We start from the raw sequence: 27,878 nt of genomic DNA, 5'->3' as shown, positions 1-27,878 counted from the left end.
GCTGCTGCCTCCACCGCCACACTGTGGCTCCACACTCTGGTTTTGGCCCCGTGACTGCCCAAATGAGTGAAGTGTGCGGTGATTCTAAGATCGACGGCACTCATCTGCATGTCATACTGACTGACAGTATTATTTCTCTTCCCCAGCAGACTCCAAGGGCATTTAAATTAAAGGTACAGTGTTCTGCACTAATATTAAGTCTCTCTGAAGCCTAGAAACACCCTTTTTTAAGTTAAATTCACAGCGAATATATTCGACTCGAATCGAAATTTTTCCACGAATTCGCCGAATCAGTCGAATCGAATTTTTGAATACTTCGCTCATCTCTAATTGTTACCACAGTGCTTCACCAGTCACAATTTTATAGAAAATCTCAAACTTGTATAACATCTCACCTACAATTTGCCAGAAGGCACCTTCAAGACACTGAATGACACCGACAGAAGGTTCTATGGTCCGATAAGACCAAAATTGAGCTTTGTGGTCATCAGACCAAACACTGCAGATAATTAAAACATGTCATTCCCAACGTGAAGAAGACAGCAAAATATAGGGAAACCCTAATGCAGTCTGCAAGAAACTTTAATTATAAGGTCAAAACCACACAAGAAACAAAAGAGTTTGTAGCTGGACTTGAAAAAAGCTGTTCACTCTCAATCTCCATGCAATCCCATGCAATCCCTGACAGAGCTGGTGATGTATTGGAATGAGGAAAATGTGCAATATCCAGAATTCAAAAGAAACCTATCACCTTTAAAGACTTACCACATTTTTTTTATTCCATAAGACACACCTGACCATAAGACGCACCTAGATTTTGGAGGAGGAAAACAAGAAAAAAAAATTCTGACCCAATGGACTGCGGACATAGTACAGGAAATGACCAGAGACTCCAGACATAGTACAGGAGATGACCAGAGATGGCGGACATAGTACAGGAGATGACCAGAAACTGCAGACACAGTACAGGAGATGACCAGAGACTGCAGACATACTACAGGAGTTGACCAGAGACTGCGGACATAGTACAGGAGATTACCAGAGACTGCAGACATAGTACAGGAGATGACCAGAGACTGCAGACATAGTTCAAAAGATGACCAGAGACTGCGGACATACAACAGGAGATGGCTAGAGACTGCGGACATACTACAGGGGATGACCAGAGACTGCGGACATTCTACAAGAGATGACCAGAGACTGCGGACACAGTACAGGAGATGACAAGACTGTGGACATAGTACAGGAGATGACAAGAGACTGCGGACATACTACAAGGGATCACCAGAGACTGCAGACCTATGGGGAGGGGATACCCGAATTTGACAGGTACTCGATCCCACTTCCACAGAGTTGTCCTCCCCCCTCCCTCCCCGTAGTCTTTTGGCACACGTGACAGGTCCCACAAGACTAGGAGGCCATTCACGAAGCGCAGCACTTCTTGCGCACTGAAGATGCTGGCGCCAGGGAGAGAAGACGGTCGGTGAAAGCAGGACACCAGTGGACCAAGGAACAGGTAGGACTGAGGAGCAGGTTTTTCTGCACAGTAGAGCCGAGCAGCCGGCCCGGTATTCTAACGTGGCAACGGGGGGAATACGGGGCCAGCCGCTCCATACTCGTTCCATAAGACACACAGACATTTCCCCCCATTTTTTGGGGGCAAAAAAAGTGTGTCTTATGGAGCAAAAAATACGATAAATTGCAGCTAATAAATCTGACTTGAAGGGGGTGTATACCTGTTATTCAGTTATTTTGTGTTTTTATTGTAATTGATTACAATCACTTTGCAGAGATTTGTTTCAGTTTGATATGAAAGATTTTATTTTTTCTTGATTAATGTATAAAATAAAATGATATCTATCTTGTTGAATCTATGGTCCTCCAGATAAGCAGAGTCAGAAAGCCACGATACAGACCCATCTAAGAGTAATATTTAGATATACATATTCCGAAAAAAAAATCATTGTTGCAAGACAATATTTATGAAATAACCCTTGTTTGTCCTTAAAAAACAATATATGTATTACCTTGTTATGTTATGTAATAACAAAGGTATTGCCAAATAAAGAGCTTCATAGCAGAATTGTAAAAATTGCTCTAGACCAGTGATGGCGAACCCGTGGCACGCGTGCCACAGCCGGCACGCCGAGCCTTATCTGTGGGCACACCAGGAGAATCCAGCGGCGCGCTGTCTTCCCGGCTGTAGTGTGCGTGACAGCCGGGTCCCAAGTGCGCATGCACAAGAAGCAGTGCTCTTTGTGAATGGTAAGGCGGTACCTGGGACACATGACAGATCCCAGAAGCCGCCGGACCAATCACAAAGCGCAGCGCTTCTCGCGCATGCGCACTGGGCATCCGGCTGTCCGACGAGCGCCCACACTACAGAAGCCGGGAAGACAGCGCGCAGCTGGATAAAGGAACAGGTAAGATAAAAAAAAAACTCTGCGGAAGTAAGAGCGGGTACCTGTCAAATTCAGGTACCCGCTCCCCCTCCCTCCCCAAACGTCAGCAGTCATCTCTGTACTGTCCGCAGTCTCTGGTCCTCCCTGTGCTGTCCGCAGTCTCTGGTCATCCCTGTGCTGTCCGCAGTCTCTGGTCATCCCTGTGCTGTCCGCAGTCTCTGGTCATCCCCTGTACTGTCCGCAGTCTCTGGTCATCTCCTGTACTGTCCGCAGTCTCTGGTCATCCCTGTGCTGTCCGCAGTCTCTGGTCATCCCTGTGCTGTCCGCAGTCTCTGGTCATCTCCTGTACTGTGTCCGCAGTCTCTGGTCATCCCTGTACTGTGTCCGCAGTCTCTGGTCATCTCCTGTACTGTGTCCGCAGTCTCTGGTCATCCCTGTACTGTGTCCGCAGTCTCTGGTCATCCCTGTACTGTGTCCGCAGTCTCTGGTCATCCCTGTACTGTCCGCAGTCTCTGGTCATCCCTGTACTGTGTCCGCAGTCTCTGGTCATCCCTGTACTGTCCGCAGTCTCTGGTCATCCCTGTACTGTCCGCAGTCACTGGTCATCCCTGTACTATGTCCGCAGTCTCTGGTCATCCCTGTACTGTCCGCAGTCTCTGGTCATCTCCTGTACTTTCCGCAGTCTCTGGTCATCCCTGTACTGTCCGCAGTCACTGGTCATCCCTGTACTGTGTCCGCAGTCTCTGGTCATCTCCTGTACTGTGTCCGCAGTCTCTGGTCATCCCTGTACTGTCCGCAGTCTCTGGTCATCCCTGTACTGTGTCCGCAGTCTCTGGTCATCCCTGTACTGTCCGCAGTCTCTGGTCATCTCCTGTACTGTCCGCAGTCTCTGGTCATCTCCTGTACTGTTCGCAGTCTCTGGTCATCTCCTGTACTGTGTCCGCAGTCTCTGGTCATCTCCTGTACTGTGTCCGCAGTCTCTGGTCATCTCCTGTACTGTCCTCAGTCTCTGGTCATCTCCTGTACTGTCCGCAGTCTCTGGTCATCCCTGTACTGTGTCCGCAGTCTCTGGTCATCCCTGTACTGTGTCCGCAGTCTCTGGTCATCTCCTGTACTGTGTCCGCAGTCTCTGGTCATCCCTGTACTGTCCGCAGTCTCTGGTCATCTCCTGTACTGTGTCCGCAGTCTCTGGTCATCCCTGTACTGTGTCCGCAGTCTCTGGTCATCCCTGTACTGTCCGCAGTCTCTGGTCATCCCTGTACTGTGTCCGCAGTCTCTGGTCATCCCTGTACTGTGTCTGCAGTCTCTGGTCATCCCTGTACTGTGTCTGCAGTCTCTGGTCATCCCTGTACTGTGTCTGCAGTCTCTGGTCATCCCTGTACTGTGTCCGCAGTCTCTGGTCATCCCTGTACTGTCCGCAGTCTCTGGTCATCTCCTGTACTGTGTCCGCAGTCTCTGGTCATCCCTGTACTGTCCGCAGTCTCTGGTCATCCCTGTACTGTGTCCGCAGTCTCTGGTCATCCCTGTACTGTGTCCGCAGTCTCTGGTCATCTCCTGTACTGTGTCCACAGTCTCTGGTCATCCCTGTACTGTCCGCAGTCTCTGGTCATCTCCTGTACTGTGTCTGCAGTCTCTGGTCATCCCTGTACTGTGTCCGCAGTCTCTGGTCATCCCTGTACTGTCCGCAGTCTCTGGTCATCCCTGTACTGTGTCTGCAGTCTCTGGTCATCCCTGTACTGTGTCCGCAGTCTCTGGTCATCCCTGTACTGTCCGCAGTCTCTGGTCATCCCTGTACTGTCCGCAGTCTCTGGTCATCTCCTGTACTGTGTCCGCAGTCTCTGGTCATCCCTGTACTGTGTCCGCAGTCTCTGGTCATCCCTGTACTGTGTCCGCAGTCTCTGGTCATCCCTGTACTGTGTCCGCAGTCTCTGGTCATCCCTGTACTGTCCGCAGTCTCTGGTCATCCCTGTACTGTCCGCAGTCTCTGGTCATCCCTGTACTGTGTCCGCAGTCTCTGGTCATCCCTGTACTGTCCGCAGTCTCTGGTCATCCCTGTACTGTCCGCAGTCTCTGGTCATCCCCTGTACTGTGTCCGCAGTCTCTGGTCATCCCTGTACTGTGTCCGCAGTCTCTGGTCATCCCTGTACTGTGTCCGCAGTCTCTGGTCATCCCTGTACTGTTAATTAGTTTGCACTACTGTACGAGTTGTTTTTTCTAAACCAAAAGCTCGATATTCAGGTTTCATTGCAGTGTTGGCACTTTGAAAGAAATAAGTTGCAGTTTTGGGTTGCAGTTTGGGCACTCGGGCTCAAAAAGGTTCGCCATCACTGCTCTAGTCCATAGGGGGTGAACAGGTGTGAGAGGAAAAGTTGGGAAACTATGCATAAAGTGATGGTTGATACTGTAATATTTTGTGATGATGATTGTATGGGTATAATCTCTTTTGTGCACTGAAGAGCCACAAAACAGGCTGACAGTTTTTTAACTCCTTGCCCTCTGGAAAGTTTAAGCCCTGATAGAGCTGGAGCTACTTTGGAAGGGGGAAATGTGCAACATCCACAATGCAAAAGAAATCTATCAACCTAGTTTAAAGACGTAAATTACATCTAAAAAATCTGACTTGCAGGGGGTTAATTCAGTTATTTTGTGTTTTAATGTAATGGATTAAAATCACTTTACAAAGATTTGCTTCAGTCTGATAGGAAAGATTTTATTTTTTGTTGATTAGTGGTCCTCCAGAAAGCCATGATAGAGATGCTTCTAAGAGTAGTATTCAGATATACATATGTGAAAAAACATTTCAAAAAGTGAAGTAAGCATATACTCACATTCACTGGAAACCCAACCTTGAGTAAAGCAACCTATTTTAGCACATGGGGAGAATATGACTGTCTCCACACAGAGTGTGGGCGGTCACATTTGATCTTTGTTGGGGTTTTCCGGAAGTTCTTTTACTGTGATAGGTTGTGGTCAGATCCGAAAAACAATAGTAAAAGGAAGGTTGGTATTTATGGAACATAAAAACAGGTTGAAACACCATCAATGGATTTTGTAGCTGTTTAGTGGCAACTTTGTTAGAAAACGGTGTACGGTGCACTAGATAAAATGTATAAAAACATCACACAAACAGATTCAATGTAAATCCAAAGGGTTAAAAATATATACAAGAAATAAATACATATAATTAACCACTTCAAGTCCGGACACTTTCACCCCCTTTCTGTCCAGGCCAATTTTCAGCTTTCAGTGCTATCACACTTTGAATGACAATTGCGCAGTCATGAAACACTGTACCCATATGAATTTTTTAGCATTTTTTTGAGACATATAAAACTTTGTTTTGGTGGTATTTATTCACCACTGGGACTTTTATTTTTTTGCTATATAAATGACAATTTAAAAAAAAGTGTTTTTCTTATGAAATTTAGCAAATAAATAATCTTTCTTTATAAATCTTGGCCAAAATGTATTCAACTATCTTTTTAGTGAAAAAAACCCCAAAATTAGTTTATAACCAAAAAGTATAATTTTTCAAAATTGTTTTTTACGTTTTAATTTTTTTTTTTGTATTATTATGATTTTTTTTTTTTAACATACTGTCACCCTAGCAGTATAGTGTCACCATAGTGACACTGTACTACTTGTGCAGGGTGATGAAGATTTTTTTTTTTATTTTACACTGATTGCTTTTACACCCATAAAGGCTGTAAAAGCAATCATTTCTCCTTCTCTCTGGCTGCATTCTTGCAGCCATTGAGAAATACTGTGTGAGCTGTGATTGGTCACAGCTTGTCACATGGTACAAGGCTGTTGTGAATAGCCTTGTACCATGTGACCTCTGTGATCATTCACAGATTTCACACGTAGTAAGCAATGATGTCAGTTAGTGACATCTTGCTTAGTACTATTCATGTGACCACTGTTTGGCCAATCAGTGATCACATGATCGGGACCTCACACAGATCGTGGTGCCGCATGCTCCCAGGGAGCACGCACAGGCAGGGAAGCGGTAGGACGTTTATAAACTGCCACCTGCTCCTGCACTGCTCCCATCCGGCCGATTATGTACATGGGCCAGACAGGAAGTGGTTAATAAAGTGATAAAAAAGCCCTTTAGTTATGGTGATTGTAGGTAAAATGTATAAAAATCAAACTTAAAGTGTAGTTGATGTATGTATATTAACTAGTTCCATAAATTGGGTGTGCTACACACACCCAATAAAGGTCATCACAGGACACGTGTTGCATGTCTAATTCTTCTGCCCTGCTCTCCCCTCCCAGTACACAGCAATTTGGATCTGATTAATCGAAGCCGGATTAATGTGTACACAGAGAATGCCTGAGAACCTGCACCTGTCAGAAAAAAGCTGCTCAGACACTATTTAAAAATAGATTCAAAGGGAGCTATTTACTAAAACTGGGGCGTGCAAAATCTGGTGCAGCTCTACAAAGAAACCAATCAGCTTCCTGGTTTTGTCAAAGTTTTGTTGAACAAGCTGAAGTTCGAAGCTGATTGGCTGCCCTGCACAGCTGCACCAGATTCTGAGCACTCTAGTTTTAGCAAATCTCTCCTAAATAACATGTTGTTACTTTTGTATCTTTCTGTTCATTCATCTACAGATAATCCCAGTTAAATCAATCTGGCAAGCAATTTTTTTTTTAAATAAAATGTTTCTCTGTTTCTGTCTCTGTCCCTTATTAACCCTTAGTTTACTCTCATCAGCCCTAATTAACTCCTTATTCTCCTTATCCATTCCATTATTAGTTTTCTGATTTTTTTTGTTCATTTCTTTTTTTACTAACCATTAATATTTAAACTTTTTTGTTTTTGTTTATTTTGCTTTTTACTCATTTTCACACACTTAACATATAATTACACGTTTCACATTTAAAAAGGTACAAAACTGAAAAAAAACCCCACTTTATTTCATTTGTAAATAACTTTGTAAAACCATTTATTTTTAAACTAACTCTGGTCAAAAATTAAAAAGTGCATTTTGTTATGTTTAATTTTCATTGTTGCAAGACAATAATTATGATAAAAACATTGTTTGTCCTTAAAAAAACCAATATATGTATTACCATGTTATCTTTAGTAATGACAAGGTTATTGCCGAATAAACAGGTTCATAGCAGAATTGTAAAAATTGCTCTGGTCCATAGGGATTGAACAGGTGTGAGAGGAAAAGTTGGGAACTATGCATAAAGTGATGGTTTCTACTGTAATATTTTGTAATGATGAGTACATGGGTATAATCTTTTTCATGCACTAAAAAGCCACAAATGCTCTAATGGTGTTTTAACCTTTTTTTATAATCAATAAAAACAACCGTCCTGGAGAATCCACATTGAAGCACCTATTTTTTAATGGACACCTCTGCTGACCACACGTTGGTTCCATTTTGGAGTCTCATTCCTTTTACTTTTTGTTCTATGACAGTAAAACCTGAAATATTCTAAAGGGTAAATACGTTTTACAGGCTCTTTTCCTGCCTCTTTCTATTTCTGTTTTTGTCTTTCTATGTCCTTGTATCAGAGTTGAGCTAGTTATTGTACTATACTCTTTGTCTGTGTCTGTCCCTGTCTCTGCCTTTATTTGTCCTCTACTGTCCATATCTCTGTTGTTATCCATGCTCTTTTTTCCTAGCTGTCATTGTGCAGACTCCATCTTTCCCCAACCTACCTGACTCTCTCTATCCCTATCTCTGTTCTACCTGCATATGTCTCTTTGCCAGAGTATAGCTAGCTATCCTACTCTGTTCTACCATTACTCTCCATCTGGTGTATATTGTGATTGATTGCCAAATGTCTAGTTTACATATAAACACAACATTGTGTGATTGTATGATAATAAAGTCCTAATTTACTAAACTAATTGGGAAAATATTATGTAACTATCTGAAAAACAAAATATCTGTAATCAATATTGCAAAATCTTTTTTGCTCTTTTTTTTGGTGAAGATCAGCAGCTACCGGGTTAAAAAAAACACTGAACAGAAGATGCTCATTAACATTTTACAACAGCTGCTCAGTCCCAGAATCTGTCTTTTCTTCTAGTGGTGTCTACCACTAGTCAGCTGGAAACATGCAAATTGTCTGTTGTGTGTACCAAAGCCATACAGATTCACACACACATCACAATTTTAAATACCCAGTGTAAATTGGATTCCAGCTTTCTATGTAAACCTATTAAGCTTATTTATATAAATATTTTTTTTTATTGCATTCTTCTATATTATAACAGTAGCAAAGCAGTTCTAAGTGGGATTGGGAGGAGACCCAGAGATTAATCAGTTGAACAGAATAAGTCTTTTGAAAGTGAACGTATGCATTGCTGCCAGGGCTGCTCTTAAAAACCATGGGGCTCCATATAGCCAACCCGACAGGGCCCCCCAAAAAACACAGTTTACTAGGCTCCAGCTATGAATGAACCCAGTGAGTGATCTGTACTGATCACTCATTGTGTTCATTCAGGAAAGGAAGAGACTGGTAAATGTGACATATTTACTGGACCCTACTCCCACGCTCCATCTTGAAGGATCCTATTGTGTGCTTACAGTTGTAAGTGGGAAGGAAAGCAGGAAGCTGGCAACACTGTGGGGGTGGGGGCACACAGGGGTGCTTGGGCAGCACGGGAACACGTATTGTGCACATGGAGGGTGCAACGGGGGGAATTACTGGAAACAATCCCCTGTATGGCTCTCTCTGCAGCAGCTGAAAGCCAGTGGGAGGGAAAGGGGAAGAATCCAGCTTTCAGCTGCCAAGAGAGAGCCATACAGAGGATCAGTTCCAGTAATTGTTGCCTACCGTGATGGTCACCCTCCCTGCTAACATCCAATTCACCGAGCTGCCTGAGCTTCCACAGCTGTCTTGGGCCTCATACAGGAGGACTGGTGATACCCCCATATCCACAGCCCTGATTGCTGCATACATTTAGTTTTTTTGTATTTTGGTGGGGATATTGTTTCATTTTTTTAAAGGTAAATCTAAAATATTTTTTATACACATTTTTTAATTTTTACAAATACAGCCATTGGGTTCTTTCCACCTGTTTACCAGGTTAAATCAGGCTCACTTCTGCATAGAAACCAATCAGCTTCTAACTTCAGCTTGTTCAAATAAGCTTTGGCAATAAAACCTGGAAGCTGATTGGTTTCTATGCAGAAGTGAGCCTGGTTTTGCAGTCTCCAGCTTTAGTAAATAAATCCCACAGTATCAGTCAAACGTTGCAGGGAATAATATCTAAAAAAAATCTAATAAAAACTTACACTTTAGTTACATCACATAAAAGCAAAGTAATATACTTACAGTATAAAGGCTGGTAGTTCACATACTGTATATAGCCACAATTTTTCTGAATGCTTCTTAAAGATGTGTAGTCATTTCAATTTATCCTGATCTATTTTAACATCTCTTTGTATATTACGTTTTGGTGCTTTATAAGAATTTGACATGATCCAGAAATTTGGGATTTCCCTCAATGCAATGTTCACTTCCTCAGGGGGATTTTGTTAGTGGGAACAAAACTAGAACTATATCCAGCCAAATTATAATCAAAGTGCTCTATTACCCACATGGCATAAACAAACACTTGATCCTTAAAACTGCTCACAGGTATCTGTGACAAGTGCAGCTGCAGCTGACACACAGTAGGGGGAGCTAATGGCATTTTCCCAAACTTGTTGTGCAATGTGTAAGGGCACAGTTGGCCACCCCCTTGAGGCCACATTGCACCCATGGAGGATATGGCAATGGTACAGCCACAACCTGTCATTGTTTTGCTGTATGCAAACACCTGTCACTGCAAAGAGACGCTTGTTTTTCACAGTGTATGGTTCTCTGAACCTGTGAGAATGGGCCCTTGGATCCCAGTAAAACTTTCAGTTTATATTAGCTAAATACATTCCAGGAGCATCCAAACAAAAGGTATGCAAATGATCACAATGTGTGTTCTTTAGAAAGCAGCCAGTAGAAAGCCTGTCTCTTGCCAGTAAATGCAGAGAAGGAACTTTGTGTGAAATTTGTGGTATTCCTGCTGATTAATGAACCCTGTTCTTGACTTAGCAAGGGCAGGGGCATATTTACCACAAAGCAAAGAAGGCACTTGCCTAGGGCGGCATTATTTTTGGGGGGGCAGCACCTCCCCCCAGAAGAAGGAATGAAAGAAGGGACATGCGCACCATGGGAATCAGGTGGGATCCAAGAGAGGCTGTAGGCTGCTTCATGATGTATGTAGAGCCTGACTCTAGTTTCCGGGGATGTCCAGAGCTTTGAAGATGATTCTCTCTATAACTGGGGTGGTAGTGGAAGGCTCTCCCAGGTGGGGTGCAGGGGTGTTGTTGGTCAATGTCAGGCTCTCTCCACAGGAAGAGGAAAGGGGGGTTGTGTTGGTCGGTGTCCATGGGGGCAGATGATTTTTGTGTGCCTAGGGCAACACAAAACCTAAATAAACCACTGAGCAAGGGTAGTGTCAGACCTCTACAGAAAGGCCACTGATAGCACCAAAGCAAGGGCCTTCTCTACAACATGCTGGGGCACAGGCTTTTCTTCTCAGGCTGTGGCTGCTCTCTAAAGAAAACTGTTGCACATTACTCACCTTTTGTTTTGAGGCACATGGAATATATTTAGATGATTTAACCACTTGCCCTCCAGAGGATTTACCTCCCTTCCTGACCAGGCCATTTTTTGTGATACAGTGTACCTAAATGAATACGGTATACATAAATTACACTGTATATTAAATTTATGTACTTTTTTCCCCACAAATAGAGCTTTCTTTCGGTGGTATTTGATCACCTGTGTAATTTTTATTTTTTGCGCTATAAACATAAAAAGATCGACAATTTAGAAAAAACTCAATATTTTTTACTTTTTGCTATAAAACATATCCAGTAAACAAAATTGTAAAAATCAAATTCCTTCATAATTTTAGGCCAAAATGTATTCTGCTACATGTTTTTGATAAAAAAAATCCTAGTACATGTAAATTAATTGGTTTACATGAAAGTTATAGCGTCTACAAATGATGGTAGTATATATATATATATATATATATGTATATACTGAAATTTAAAAAAAATTATTATACTAGTAAAGGCGATCATCAGCGACTTATAGCAGGACTGTGGAGGGCATTCTGACACTGGGGAGGACTGACTAACTGCCACTGACATCCCCAGTGACACTAATACAGTGATCAGTGCTAATAAAAGGCACTGACACTGCACTAATGACACTGCGCAGGAAGGGGTTAACATTTGGGGCAATCAAAGGGTTAACTGTGTGCTGTTTTGCTAAGTGTGCTGTGTGTGTTTTACTTGGGAAACATACTGCTGTGCAGAGAAATAAACAGCAGCATGTTCTTGCTGGCAGGAGAGAGACCTGTGTTATTTACATACAGATCTCTCCCCTGTCGGTGATACTCGGCGATTGCTGGGGGTCGGCAGGGAAATCCAGTCAGGACTCGGTGATCCACATCTAAAGCTGCCATTGGCGGCGCGGGCGTGGTGGCGCGCGCACCCCCTACCCGGAAATGTGAAAATATGTGATTTTGTGCAGCCCTGCCGCCCTGTAGCAGTATTTCTGCTATAGGGCAGTAGGGAAGCGGTTAAACTAAAGTTCATTTGGGCTTCGTACTATCACGTGTAGCAGGGAATAAGCTTCCTCTATGCTTCATTGCCTGTAGAATATAAAGTTCTCTGTCCATGCTAACCTGTGTCTATTTGACATTAAAAATCAACCTCACTATGTATAAATAAATGTAATTTTTCTTCCACTTCACTTCCACTCTTTCCAGGCCTTCATGTTTGCTGTAGAGTTTGTAGTACTTTATACATGCTGCAGTTTTTGCAGAGCTGAATGTGCTGTAGTATCTGCTGCTGTATCCAGCATATTGTAGTGTGTGGGAGGTGTTCTAGATACAGACAGTAATATATGCAGTGTGACCTTCTTATATAAAGTTTGCTACCATATTTTAGTGCCCACTGCAGCATTAAAATACAGTGAGTACTGTTAAAATGCATGTTTCAAATCCGTTGAGTTAAACTCACAAGGTTTTCTTACTAAAACTGGTTCAATAAGAATCTCGTGCAGAGAAACCAATCAGCTTCCAGGTTTTATTGCTAAAGCTTAATTGAACAAGCTGAGGTTAGAAGCTGATTGGTTTCCATGCACAGGTGCACCAGATTCAGCTTTAGTAAATAAACCCCACTGTGTCAAAAATGTTTTTTTTTCTAATGCTCATTATTTATTTATTTCAGGTATTTGTATAGCGCAGTCAAATTTACGCAGCGCTTTACATATATACATATATTGTACATTCACATCAGTCTCTAACCCTCATGGGGCGTACAATTTAAGATAATATTCATTAAATACAGAAAATTATAATACGACGGCTTGCAATAGGACGCTTTAACTTTGAAAAGCATGATAACACGTGCAAATTGTGGAATTATTTCTAAACTATGTAATGTTTTTTATATATATATATATATATATATATATATATATTTATTTTTTTTTAATTATTATTATTATTATACTATTGGCCTAAGACACAACAATCACATGTAAAGATGCAGATTAAACATTTTTATAGGTCTATATTATTGCCTATTGATGTTGAACACTGAACTGCACAGTTGCTAAGGTCACATCAACCACAACCCTAACCAAGCCTTCTCACACTCCAAAGCATGTGAAATGCCAGCCATTCCCTGATGGGTTTAAAATGGAAGAACACATTCACATCCTTTTTTTTCTGCTGATTAGGTGCTGTAGAAGGCTGGGACAATGTTTTTAGATCAGAGTGGATGAGGGGAAGTGTGCAACTGTTACAATAAACGCCCATTGCAGCATCATGCATTGCAGTGTCTGCATGTCTTCTGAGTTGACCCCATCCACCGTGGTCTTTGCCTTGCACAGAAATTGTTCATCCATACGTATAAATATTACTAGCCCAATAATGTGCATGTTACATGTTTATGTTGTAACTACGTTGGGAAGACATAATCGGAATAACAACACCGGACCCTGCGTCTTCAAAAACAGGTAATGGGTTAGTATAAAAATTAGAGACCAATTGTAAGCTGGTATATTCATCAATGCCTAGATCAAATAGATCTAATACTGTAGAATGTACAAAAAAGCAAACTTATCCAAATGGTACAACCTGGCGCAACACTATAACCCTCCGCAATTAGAAAATACATGTATATAATAATAAAAGAGTGAGCGCTAATCCAAAAAAGCAGCTAAGCACTCTAAGCAACCAAAAAATACTTAAACAGAGTAATATCTATAAAAGTGCAGCGCTAGATAATAAAGTCTGAAAGAAAGTCCACTAAAGTCTATTCATAAAAATGTGCCAGATGACAAGTAGAAAATCAATGGTGGCAGTCCGTGAAGAAAAGCAGAAATGCGCACTCACCAGAAGACAGATGTAAGTAAGCGGTATGCATCAAAGCCCATAGATCCTCAATCAAGGAGAGAACTGGTCCGGTCAAAGTGGGCTGATCTTCCCTTAAGGATGCAGAGCTAATCCAAAGCAGATCCAGGTAGCCAGAGGTCTCCTACAGCTGGATGGACGGAAGGGGTCTCCTGCTTAAAGGGGGGGTCTTCCTCCTCTTGGTAAAGGCCTGAGTTCTCAGTAAAGGACTCTGCAAAAAGGTACTCCTCTCAGGGAGTCAGGGAGGGACGCCCATAGTGTAGTATTCATAGAATCAATTATTTTATTAAGGACAATAGTAACAACTTTGAAAAACATGTGTCATCCAGGTGTAAAGGTTGAACTAACCCTAGAAGATGAAATAGTGGCCTTCTAGGATGTCGTTAACCTTCTCCCTTACTTATTGTGACTATCTCTATTCCCTCCATATGGCATCCTATTGTGCCTTATGCCACAAGTGGGACTCCAAATGGTAAATGTATTTCCATGCAGGATACTTATTTTTAGACGCTTATATCTTTTGCCTTGTTTCTTCATGACGTCCACTTCTAGTCATATAAAATCATCTCTATGTGAAGTATACCAAGCATGGAATCTTGTTTTCTGTTTTGTTGTGTCCTAGTTTTGGGTAGGAGACCCTATTATTACTTTATAAAACCTGCCAACTTCTCCAGTTGCTGTTTGAAAAATGTTGTGTACTGCAGTGTCATGTGGGGAGGCTGTAGACAGTGGCGACTCTAGGAACAATACATAGGGGGCACATAAGATACCACTAATAATTTTCACCACTAAATCATACCACTGAAAAAAACGAAATAAGTACTGTATGAAAATAAGATTACAAAATACAAGAGTAATGCGGCCTGCAATGATACCTTTTTATTGTGCTAACCTAACACTTAAAAGACAAGCTTTCAAGAGTTTTCCTTTCTTCAGTATTCATTATTGCTTCAGCCCTGAGAAAGAGAGGAAACTCTCAAAAGCCGTTATTTATAGTTTAAAGCAATTTCAGCAAAGGCTCTGTAAAGGAAGTATGCAGAGGGTATGGCGGGGGAAGTATGCACAGGAAAGGAGTGCGAAGTGTATGGCGGGGGAAGTATGCACAGAAAAGGAGTGCGAAGTGTATGGCGGGGGAAGTATGCACAGAAAAGGAGTGCGAAGTGTATGGCGGGGGGAAGTATGCACAGCAAAGGAGTGCGAAGTGTATGGTGGGGGAAGTTCTCTTGCTTTTTAAGTTTGACATAAAAAGGTAGAGGTTTAATAAAGGACCATACAAAATCGCAATTTGATTTGGAAAGCTACATTTTATTGAAGGTACAAAATGAGCTGCCAAAAGTATCACACATTTGCATTTGACACAATCTCATATAAAAAAAATAATAATTTATAACTCATGTAGTCTGTTCCTTTCTCAGAAGGACGAGACAAGTAGATAAATAAATCTGAAATGATAAAAAAATAGACTACAGTCCATTTCATGCTTTGACTTGTAACATCCAGGAAACATATGGAGTCATCTGACATTGGAAAACACTTTGATCATGCAATGGGAAGATTGACCAACTCTGTCTTGGACAGAGAGGAGCAGTTAGGGTTTAACTGCTGGCTCCCATACTGAAGACATTTGCACAAAATAAGGTATGGGCTCTTATAAAACCAGAACTGAGAAAATCATTTTATACCATGGCAAATACTCCACAAGCTTATGTCAGCAAATAAATCACTTTAGTAAAACACCAACCCAGTTTAAAACTGGACAAGTAATAACCAAATGACCCTAATAATGTAATATTTAACTCATTTTAGAGGTTTTCTAAACAAAACTTGAGATGTAATAGTGATTCAAGAATTATAACCATTATTTATCAAAGCATGTGAAGGAAAAAAATATTCTTTTTGCCCACATCAACCACTCAGTACAGCACGGATACATTGTAACTGGCTCCTATAAGTATCAAAACAAGTCATCCTTCAATTTTTTAGTAGATGTATTTCAACCCAAAATGATCAATATTTTACCTTTTATATCAACTTATCATTACAGTTGACAACTCTCCAAATTTGCCATGAAGAATCCAGAACTGACATAACAGTAGTAATAACAGTAATGATTACAATAATATGGCACCCATTAAACAGCTGTCAGATATAAGGCTTACAAGTGAAGGACAGTAGACCTTGTTGGCACGAGACCAATCTCTATCCATGAAACAACAGATCTTGAGAGTACTTTACTGTAGAGTTAATGGTCCATTCTTTAAGACTGAGAGCCACAGATATGTAAGACATCATAAGATTATCAGTTAATAAGCAGAGACATTAAATTGTACAGACATGTTACAGACCAACAGCTGTATTCTGTCCCTAAAGTACCATGATGCATCTGCCATTAGAGCATAATGACTGTATTCTTATACATATTGCAAAGTAGATCAAATAGACAAAATATAAAGAAAACACAAAACACAATAGTGCAAAATAAAGATTCTTGCCCATGTTTTCTATTATTCAGGTACTAAAAAAACCTCCACTGAGATTCTAAATTCTTCATGGGATAAATTATTTAGGTTCCTGTAGTCTTGTTGACTTCTGTGCAGATTAAGTAATGTGCATATTTAAAAAGGGGCACATGCAGGACCTTCATGAATTTTATGCCAGTCCTATTATTTATCATACAAACAAAATGCTTTTTTGCATTCGGTACCTGGAAAGATATTAGTAAACAACACCGCATAGGGCAAAAAGCAATATTTATGGCCTCTTTCTTTCCATTTCTTTAAAATAAATATTTTGAACTTCTGTTTAGCTTATACAAAGAGTGATAATATAGGTTTCACTGTTACTGTTAAGGTCTTTTAACCTGCTTTAACTACATGTTTATTGGGGGTCTATAGTAACTATCCTCTTCACTAGTGCTACTATACCCATATGTTCCTCGGTCATTTCTTTTTATTTTGGGCTTGAAAAGGTAATCCTATGAGGTTGTTTTCACATACATTGTCAGTTTTTATATAGAATTTTGATGGTTACCATCAGGGGCGGACTGACAACTCATGGGGCCCCTGGGCAATAGGAGATCATGGGGCCCCTGTTTCCTTGCCCACACTCAAAAAAGCCTATGAAAAAGGTACCACGGGCATCTCATGGGGCCCCCTACTGACCCCGGGCCCTCGGCAGTGCCCGAGTTTCCAAATGGTCAGTCCGCCCCTGGTTACCATCAAGACTTAGGTGTTATTTTATTAAGAACATTCAAATTAAAAATCCTTAGTTCTGCACTAATTCTTTTGCAATGTGCAGTGGGAATTCTCCTCTATCAGGATTGTATAAATAAAGAAATAACCCTTCTTTGGCAACATGGCTACTGAAAGTTTTTTGCAATGTTAGTGACAGTGACATCTATATATACATTATGGAGCTCTTCTTAGTAAATTGGACCTTCTGCAAAAAGACTACATCATTATGCTATCAATAATATCCTCTTTATAACTCAATATCAATACTTTGTAAATCTTTACAAAAAGACTTAAAATTATAACACATTTTGCACATATGAGGTTACCCTTTTGTATACATGTTACTTTCCAGTTAAATAAGTATTTGATGTTAAGGTAACAGACTATGTGAAAGGATCAGTCCTACCAAAACTGACCCCATTGTAATAGCCACAGCAGGTGTGAAGGACTGAAGGACCTCACCATCATGGGTATAAGCCCTCATGAACACTTGATGTTTTGATAACGCTGGTAACGTTAGTTGTGTAAAATCATGTTAAAAATGTGAGTTTGTCAGCTTTTTTAAGCGTTTTTGCATTAGGGTTTAGTGGTGTTTTGCCGAATTTTGCTGCGTTTTTACAACTAAAAAACGCCTCTAGAAACCCACTAGTTTTGCGGTTTTTTTACCAGCCAAAAAACATCCCAGCCAAAAAACGTTGATTGCAACCTATGTGTGCATGGACGCATAGGATAACATGCTGGGGATTTACTATCTGTAGAAATAAACAACAAAAGCCAAAAACAGCAGCTGAAAAAACCTCAAGTGTGCATGAGGGCTAAAAGAAATTGGCAGGTGGTTTAACCCCACATTTATCAGAAATTTAGTTGACTGACATTTTAATGATGATAGCCAACATATTTCTTTGAATTGTCAGTAGACTCAGAAAGAATTGATCCTCTGCTGGTTTCTATTGTTGACCATGACCCCATTAGGTTGATTTCCCTCACTTCAAATATAGTCACAAGGCAGGGATTGAGTGGAAATCTCCATAACAGGGACACAGACTGCAATAAAAAACTGAGGTTTTAACAACTTTATAATTTGTCCTAATCTAAATGTAAATTGTTTGGGCTATAGATAGGTTTTTGGTTGCCCTGCTGTGAATTTTGGTAAAGTCTATGATATGACGTAATTAATAAAATAGTCACACGGTGCACAAGAAAATACTAAACATATTAATAATAAAATTTGCCACTGCTCACCAGCACCATGCTGAACAACGTACAAGACTGCCAAATAATACAGAGTTACTACACTGAGATTTATCATTGTACAGTATTCAGATTCAAAAATGTTTTGATGCATACCGCTGCTAAACACATAATGAGGCACTGAAGAGGTTCTATACAGCATTGACAAAGTGCATTGTTTTGTTCTTAAGTGCATCATAGCTTGTTACCAGTCTTCTTCCATAACAGTTCTTTAGGTAAATATGATTTTGTGTCCTAAACAATATTCTGTCTTGTGCCAGACATTGGTGCTTTCCAGGGACAATAAAGGAAACTGGAGATAATGAAATATGTCTCCCATAACAGTTATTCTGTTTCTTGTTTTCTTTTTTAAACCTGAGGTAGAAAAATTAAACTCAAACTGTTGTTTGTTACTAATATACCCAAGTCTCATTACCTCCACTTCAATAGATTGCCCCTTGTTTCATCTGAGAACAAACATTCTGTTGTTCGCATTGCACACCTGTTCACTATACTTTTATAACAGAGATTATATTACTTGAGTGCCACTCTGGTAGCAGTTGTAGTGAACTTATGCTAAATTGAAGGTTTGAGAAAATCATAGTTAAGATGGCAGCCTCAAGATGACCAACCAAATCTGTCTAAATATTTAGAGGTGCAATGGAACAGATGATCTTTGGATCCTCCATAGCAGATCATTTTGGAGAAGTGTAAAATCAGCGCACAACAATTTTTGGATGCTTTGCCCAGGATGTAAGTCTAGGTGAAACAAGTTCAAAAACTTGAGTCATTTGAAACAAAGTTTAACACTATTTCATTAAATAGTGCCCCCTTTATCGGGTTTTGAATTGATAAAATACATATAATAATGTATATTAATTCACAATGTATAGTGTAAATATAAAGACAAAGGTTAAAGGCATTGCAACATACATGGTGCACATATCAATCAAGGTCCATAACCTAATATAATCAATGGCACTCACAAGATTTGACAGGCTTTGTAAAACACATATTTTTACAGTATGTCTTTGTAACAACCTTCAGAAAGGTGAGGCAACCTATTGAACCATTTATAGAATAAACCATAGCTTTATTTCAGTAACTGACAAGTCCTGCAAAAGCCTCTGTTCTCATGAGTATATTGAGGGGGCACTACTACCCCAAAGTGTTTTAGCTACTTATCAGAATTGACCCCACTCTTCAGATCTCCTTTTTCTCTATTTTCTGCAAATCAGGAGTGACCACCATCTATGATTGTGCGCTGGTTTTATGCTTCTACAAATGTAATAATCAGCAAGGGTATTTTGTTAATTTGGAGAAGAAAAGAAACATAATCTTAAAAAAATCATGATGTGTAAACTGCAGTAACCCATAGCAAACTATTAGAGATCAGTGCTTGACTGGCCAAACTACAGTATTCATGGAAAACTCTGCCTTACATGCCATCATCATTACCACGTCACGCTTTCATAAGACAGGTCAGCAAAGGATGAATTCTGATAGGTTACTTTGTGCATTTCTCTCTTAATTATTCTCAGTTTGTATTCATCCAGCTCCATACACAAGTACAGTTAGATGCTCAGAATTTTTGACCCAAACAATGCTTGCTCTACAACTTAGGCCTCATGCACATAGACATTTGCTAATCAAAATATGCCTGGCATAAATATCCCACCATCCTCCCACACCAAATGGGGCATACAGCTGGCCATAGAAGTGAATGGATGTATGTCCCTGTACTTATATAAATGCTGATGCTTCTGCCAATTGGTGTTAACCCACATATGTGCACACAGCATGCTTCCTGATTGTGAAACTATGGGGCATACAGCCATTCACTTCTATGGTCAGCTGTTGCTCACTTCTGGTACCTTTGGCATGGAACAATGCTGGAAATTTTATGCCGGCAAACGTTCATGTGCATGTAGCCTAAGGCCCCTCTCCAGCTACAGAAGCTTGTTGAGACCAATGACAATGATATTTATTCAACTGAAATCTGGGAACAAAACTTCCTTACGTTAATACTACCCAAGATTGTTATATAAAATTCTGAACAAAACACAGTTTTAGTCCTTGAATTAAATAAAAATAATCCTGGCAGAAAAAATAATATAGAATAATGGGGATCATGAAATAATATTTTGTTCCCTATTGTTATTTTAGATAGATATTTTAGACTAATTTAGTTTTTAGCTGTTTGTTAGGTTTGTAGTAAATACTAACGCGACTAGTGGGCTGATTTTTGCAGCCTTGTAAGCAACTGTTTGGCTGTGAATGATACTCTTAGCTTTATAAAGCAAGCCTTCTTGACTGCTGAACTTGCAGTGGTGAGTAATCAATTAACATTTTTGAGATGTAAAGCCAACATCATAAATAGCAGTAGCAATGGGGAGACAGAATATTAGAAAGTTCTTTTGGAGGCACTATAATTAAATGAAATACCATCAAGGTAATGCAAAAGCTACTGAATTCAGTAAACAGAAAATATTCACTATAATATTCCATTTAAATTGCCACATGAGTTTGGTAAGCAAACTATTGATAGCAATCAAAAATAATTTTTTAATCAATGTGCAACATAAAAAAGTTTTCATTGTACTGCATAGCATATTGCAATCATCTTTATAGATGTGGGGTGACTAAGAGGTCAGGAACATCTCATAAGCCTTCAGATCTTCAACCGGACCAGAAACTCCATTACAACCTTTCTCTAAACATCCTATCAGCTTCGTTAAAACTATCTTACTACCTAGGAAACCTGTCAAGCCTGAATGTCTGAGTGTCAATCACTGCAGAAATGTACAACCCTCCCGCAAAGCAAAGCAATACTCAAAAAATACAAACAGGTTAAATTTTGAAGACAGGAGCAGCCAGAATCTGAAGCAACTGTGCATGGCAACCAATCAGCTTTCATCTTTCATTTTTCAAGCTTAAATGCAGAACTAAACCATCCTATCCTTGATAACTAATGAGGCTGCCATCTTAGCCTGTGTTTGATCTGCAGTTGCCATGATGCCACACATGTGATTAGTTTATTACATCAGCCATCGATGGCTTAACAATGAGAGCACAAGCAACTGTGACAGTTATCATTCACGGCAGGACTTGAGTATAACTATTTTTGTGGAATGACTAAATTGATGAGTTTAGTTCCACTTTAAGGCTGACCATACATTATACCATTTTCTTGTACAATTTTCCTTTAGATTTACCAAAGCCATATAATATGAGGTCAAACCTAAACACTTTCAATTTGTATGCAATCAGACAGGCTCTTGCAGTACATAGTTGAACGTAAATCTAAAGGAAATTGAACAAGAAAATTGAATAATGTATGGCCAGCTTTAGTACTGCAATGCATCACCCTCCAAACAAGGAGGGAACATTTGGCACAAATGCCATTTACCTTAAGGAGGATTAATAAAAAGCTGCAAGGATTGTGATGTATATACAGTGGCAGCAGGGGCGGACTGACCATTTGGAAACTCGGGCACTGCCCGAGGGCCCGGGGTCAGTAGGGGGCCCCATGAGATGCCCCTGGTACCTTTTTCATAGGCTTTTTTGAGTTTGGGCAAGGACACAGGGGCCCCATGATCCCCTATTGCCCGGGGGCCCCATGAGTTGTCAGTCCGCCCCTGAGTGGCAGTATTAACATGGACAATGAGCAAGACTTGAGCTACCATAGCTAAAATCTATAGCCAAAACTTTTTTCTTAGCTGCAGATAAAGTGGGGAAGGGTTCCTTAAAGAGATTTCTCTTCGCTCCCTGTTTTGGGGATGTTTTACCAGACAGGAAGTGATGAAAAATCTACAACAGAAAAACAGACAACAGTAAAGCTGACAGTGGTTCTAGCATCCCACTACATTTGTACTTCTATCTGTGTTGCTGGGAGTGAGTGTCCTTCACTTCCTGTCTGGTGAAAAGGTTATCCCCTGGAACGGAAGAGTGACAAATGTGTTTCACTGAGCCCCTGGTATCAGTAAAAACCCTGAAAGATGTTCAAATCCTTCTCCATGCTATTTACATCAGAAAAACAATTTGGGCTATAGATACACATTCAGCACAAGGTGCCACAGATATTAGGAATGGCTCTGAGTTCAGTAATCCATGAAAACTCTCTTCGCACCACTTCTTAACATATTTGGAATAAACGTTATTAAAATGAAGGAGATACAGAGAAATTGATGTTTACTGAAAATATTGAAATTTGTATGGAAAGAGAGGAATAAAGAGGGTTCATAGCAGTTTGGACACCTTGATTCTGTGAAATAAATATAAAATAAAAATAATAAATATAAAATAAAAATACAATATAATTTGTTTTTTTTTGTAAAAGACCAATTATTAATATTCATGGATTACCGTGCAAAACTTTAGATTTTATCAAAACTGGAGATGATATAGAGGGTTTTGGGTAAGTGATATTTTTTTACATGGCTCAAAGTGTCCACAAGTACCAGTGTAGATTTTTGCAGATAAAACTTGTTTGAGACCACCACATTGTGATGTTGATGACTGTCCTGCCTGGTAGTAATCTATAGAAATAAATATCTATATATCATTTAGATAAGATGGCAGTTGGCCTATATGTTTGCTGCTCTTAAAGTGGAACTAAACCCTTCTATCCTTTCCAGCCAAAAAAGCTGCCATTTAAGTTTCTGTTTGATCTTCAGCTGCCATGGGGCTGCACATGTGATCAGTTATGAGACCAGTCATTTGATGGTTTGACAGTTTGGTTGAGAGCACAAGCAAATGTGACAGTTACCAATCCCAGCAAGCTGGAAATATAACTGATTTTTTCAAACCGTTAAATTGATGGGTTTAGTTCTGTTTTGAATGACCACATCAATACTTTTTTGAAAATTACGGATAGTCAGCATTCACTAGGGCTGCGTAAATCTGCCAAATCTGCTCTTCTTGAAGGATGGCCAATTAATAAAATGGGATCTTTCCCACTAAGGAGAAGCCCCCTTCTGTACATCTGTGGGGTGCTTAACTGTCTGTAAAGTAAACCCAAAGAACAATTCTGTCTCTAGTTAACTTCCTTCCCCTTGGGATGACGGATAACAAGCACACTGCACAGAAAAATAAATACAGGGATGTATCAATGTGTGTGCCGGTATTGGATTTTTCATACTCTGTATATTATGAATTGCTCTGCTGCCTGCAAATTCTTGTGTTATTATGTCTGCTGGTTATTTAAATAATGCTTATTCAGTATACATCTCCAATATGATATTAGTGTTTCGGGCAATAATGTGCTTAGGGAGGTGTTTAAGGAAGTTCTTTTGACAACAATCTAAGCTGGCACTGGAAGATAGAGTGGATATGTCTGTCTTTGTAACCAATGCTGAACAGCTATACATGCAAACATTTTTTTTCCAAAAGGAGTCTGTAAAAACAATTATATTCCATTTTTTCTTTTAAGCTGAATAGTCTCACAATTCATGTTAAAAGGTGCAACTCAAAATCAAAGAAGCTACATTATTAATACTGTTGCAAGTAAACATAGCTTACAAACCAGACTGCAGCTATTACCTTTTCAGTACTTGGATGGTTGATGAGGATTATGTCACATATTTGACTCCAGTTATAAAATACTTTATAGGTCAATTATTTTAACCCTAGGAGCTCACATGAATGGCTCACAAATGTTTGTAACCATGTCAGACCGCTAAAAAGAGGACCAATTATTTGTAGCTTATATTACTGATTCACCATTTTGAATAATTGCAGAGTTCAATAACTGAATTTAAAGTGATAGCAGGAGGTGTTGTATGAATTGCTCCTGATGCCACTGAGTAGGGTAGACTGGACAATAGACTTAGAGGTTCTTCTAGATGATTGCATTCCCATAGCATTCAGCTTAATAGGAAGAATGGTGAGGGCCAAAGTTTATCTCCATAAGCAAAACTGGATATTTAGCTAATGTTCCTATGGGCATCTGGAAAACCATTTGAATAGTTAAAACAGTAAGTGCATCTTTGCATTTTCCATTGACAATCTAAAGCAATACATCTATATAAACTGTAAAAAATAAAGCAACAATTTGACATCTTTTTTTTTCCTCCTTCCCAGCTTGGCACAATCAGTCTCCAAAGTACTCTTTCGGTCCCTATACATCACTGGAAGTTCTAGGACCAGATAGGAACCTGGGTGGGATACAACCACAGCAGGCAAGCCATAGAGATTTCTGTATGTCTGGGTTTCTGAAAGCATAAATAATGGGGTTGATGACTGAATTGAAAGTGGCTGGCAGAACCAGTGAGTACGTGTATATCATAGGGTAACTTGAGTCAGCGACCAATGAATACACCGCAAAGGGAATCCAGCAAAGTGCAAAAGTACCCAAAATGAGAGACAAGGTTGAAACTCCCTTCCTGGTGCTGGAGGCCTGAGATGTGGCCATAAACTGGTGCTGCACTGCAATCTGCTGGGCATGGCGGAAAGCGATCCTGCATATTTGCAGGTAGAGTTGCATCATCAGGGCGAAGAGAAGGAGGAAGGTCACTGCCAATACAGCTGCATTGTTTTTGGTCACCGGTCTCAGGACACTGCAGGAGGACTGTTCTCTAACACAGTTCCAGCCCATGATGGGTAATAAACCAATGCAGATACACAGGGCCCACAGCAGAATTAGCATTATGTAGGTGAAAGTCAGTGTTCTCTCTGTGTGGTAGGTAAGGGCATTGTATAGAGACAGGTATCTGTCCACTGTGATAGCTAGAAGGCTGCAGACAGAGGCTGAGAAAGCAGCTAATAGCAGCCCTGCAGAGCTCAGTGTGGCCACTTCACTATTAAACACATATAGGACTACAAAATTCACAATAAGTCCCACACCAGCAAATAGATCTGCCAGTGCCAGGCTGCCGATGAGTATAAACATGGGGGCACGAAGTGTGGGTGTATAGAAGAGTATAGCTATCACAATTGCGTTTTCACATGCCATGATGGTTCCTGTTACACAGAGAATAATGTCCCACGGATTGACAGTCTCATCTGGAGACAGGTCGGATGTGGTAACAGTGGAGGTGTTGGTGTCCCATGGGTCGTAGTGGTGCTGGGACATCCTCCCAGAGGAAGCATTGTGGAAATACAGCAGTTGATCCATGGCTGCAGCCGCAGGCTGGTGAAGCATTTCTGCACATCAAAGCAGATGGAAAGAGAAAGAGAAAGAAAAGTGATAAGAGAGGGCCACCATCCAGAGACACAGAGATGGAACCCTCAATGTCACATTTTATATGCATACATTGTAGAGTGTAGCTTTGGTGTGCTAATCACTGAAAATGATTCTACTACAGGGTGTCACGGCCTAATGATTTTATGTCATTATTAACGGAAAATAAGACTCATTCTAGAAAACAGCTAACTACAAAGAGAATATATGGGTACGATTTTCATTCATGTCTACTCAATGTATAGAACTTGACCCATCAGCTGCCAATGAGAATCAACACTGCCCTCTTCTGAGGGTAAAATCCTACTTTTTCTAGACGTATTTTCAGCTTTCTGTTTTTGCCTTTCAGATGTAAAGTGGTCAGGCCACATGTGCGGTGTATAAAAGATCTGGATCTTGCAGGTTCTGGGTCCCTTTGTGCTAGCAGTCTCCTTCCTCCCCAGCCAAGGTGAGCTGAAAAAGAGGTTTTCTGTGCATGTCTGTTCCTACAGAGATGATTACACAGTTTATGCCTGTGCTTCGCCTGCTTGTGAAAGCTGAAAACGATAGGATATATTTATCTTAATAACAATAGATCCCAGGATAAGCTACGGCGCAACCTTCCCAGCTAAAATCTCCCATCCCTGGATATATCCATGTGTTTACCCAGCACCTAGGATGGCTACTATCTATTTGTTGTGTGGATTAGACTGATCATAAAGGATTTCTCTAAGGTAAGGCTGTGATATATACATCTCCTTGTGCTGGAGACAGATCATTAACGCCGCCGTTCCACGCTCTGCAGCCTGCTATCGCAGGACACCCTCTGCGTTTAACCTGCTTCTTGGAACAGCTGCTGCCATACCTTGAGCCTACATATGATGTGAGCTGTGACCACATGAAGGATTTCATATAAATCTCAAGAAAAATACATTTGTCTGGTCCTTTTTATTGCACTGACTACAACTGACATAAGACTGCACAGAAGATGACTCTCTCCTGGAGGGGCCTGCACTGCAGCTCCTAATGTGCAACATCAATGCACTGCTAGGCAGCATGCTCAGCCCTGCTTCATATCAGAGTGGCAAGGCTAGGGCTACCTACGTCATACGCCGTGTACTATGGATGCATAGCGCTGCATAGGAACTACTTGTATCATACAGCTCTAAAATGTGCATGGAAATGTCATACCACAAATCTATTACTAGGTGCCTATTTATGTTTGTAAAGAAGAGTGAATGTGTGTGCTCTATTATATCAATACCTGTTGTTCTACACAGTCATGACAATAACTATTAATAGCAGGATAGTGCTAAAAATAAGTGCCTTCCCTCACCTGGATTATCTCCAAATAAAGCAGATTTCTATTTCCATCAATGATCTAACCCAATGAGGAGCCCCCATGGCAGTGTGCTGTGCCCTATGGGCAGACCCTCAGCCCAGCAGACATGTCATGTTCTTACCTCCCTCCGGGTCTGTCCAGCTCGGTGGTCCTCCTTGTCTTGGTGCTGCCAGTCCTCCCTGATCACTCTCACTCCTCGGTTACCATTGCTAATGCCGCTGCTGACAGAGCTCTGCCTTTGACTTGCACTTAATATTCTTGCCCCATTGGGTCTGCTGAGAAATCTCAGCTCTGACGTCAAAGTGGTCGCTGATATTCATGATCGGCTCCCGAGTCTGTGAATCAGAAGGGGGCTGTGAGCGGAATAACAACGAGTCGCTGCGCAGGGCGCTGGAATTTCATTCATAAGATTGTGTGTGCGGGGACACACCTCCTGGGGGTCAGCTACACACCCACCGCACTGCCTACTCACTGCTGATCGATGCCCACTGACTACTGATCAATGCCCACTGACTACTGATCGATGCCCACTGACTACTGATCGATGCCTACCGACTGACTACTGATCAATGCCCACTGACTACTGATCGATGCCTACTGACTACTGATCGATGCCTACTGACTACTGATCGATGCCCACTGACTACTGATCGATGCCTACTGACTACTGATCGATGCCTAATGACTGCCTACTGACTACTGATCAATGCCCACTGACTACTGATCAATGCCTACTGACTGCCTACTGATCAATGCCCACTGACTACTGATCAATGCCCACTGACTACTGATCGATGCCCACTGACTACTGATCGATGCCTACCGACTGACTACTGATCAATGCCCACTGACTACTGATCGATGCCTACTGACTACTGATCGATGCCTACTGACTACTGATCGATGCCCACTGACTACTGATCGATGCCTACTGACTACTGATCGATGCCTAATGACTGCCTACTGACTACTGATCAATGCCCACTGACTACTGATCAATGCCTACTGACTGCCTACTGATCAATGCCCACTGACTACTGATCAATGCCCACTGACTACTGAT

General features: G+C 40.8%; 1 protein-coding gene across 1 annotated transcript; it reads right to left on the bottom strand.

Annotated features, from left to right (window-relative positions):
• Nucleotides 1–15,135: 15,135 nt before the first annotated feature.
• Nucleotides 15,136–27,650, bottom strand: LOC149456276 (G protein-coupled receptor 12-like). The gene is made up of 2 exons (XM_089685201.1): nt 26,937–27,650; nt 15,136–25,457 (listed from the first exon to the last, which is right to left on the bottom strand). The coding sequence occupies exon 2, from the start codon at nt 25,453–25,455 to the stop codon at nt 24,433–24,435; it is 1,023 nt and encodes a 340-aa protein (XP_089541327.1). The 5' UTR covers nt 25,456–25,457; nt 26,937–27,650; the 3' UTR covers nt 15,136–24,432.
• Nucleotides 27,651–27,878: the final 228 nt, after the last annotated feature.

Source organism: Staurois parvus, unplaced genomic scaffold (genome assembly GCF_062004578.1).
Source record: "Staurois parvus isolate SC_StPar_1 unplaced genomic scaffold, SC_StPar_1.0 ptg000365l, whole genome shotgun sequence".
Classification (NCBI taxonomy): domain Eukaryota; kingdom Metazoa; phylum Chordata; class Amphibia; order Anura; family Ranidae; genus Staurois; species Staurois parvus.
This window is presented reverse-complemented; position numbering and strand designations above follow the sequence as displayed.

What these genes read in the sequence shown, in the direction of transcription:
- LOC149456276 (XM_089685201.1), bottom strand. Translation starts at nt 25,455, where the DNA reads ATGCTTCACCAGCCTGCGGCTGCAGCCATGGATCAACTGCTGTATTTC.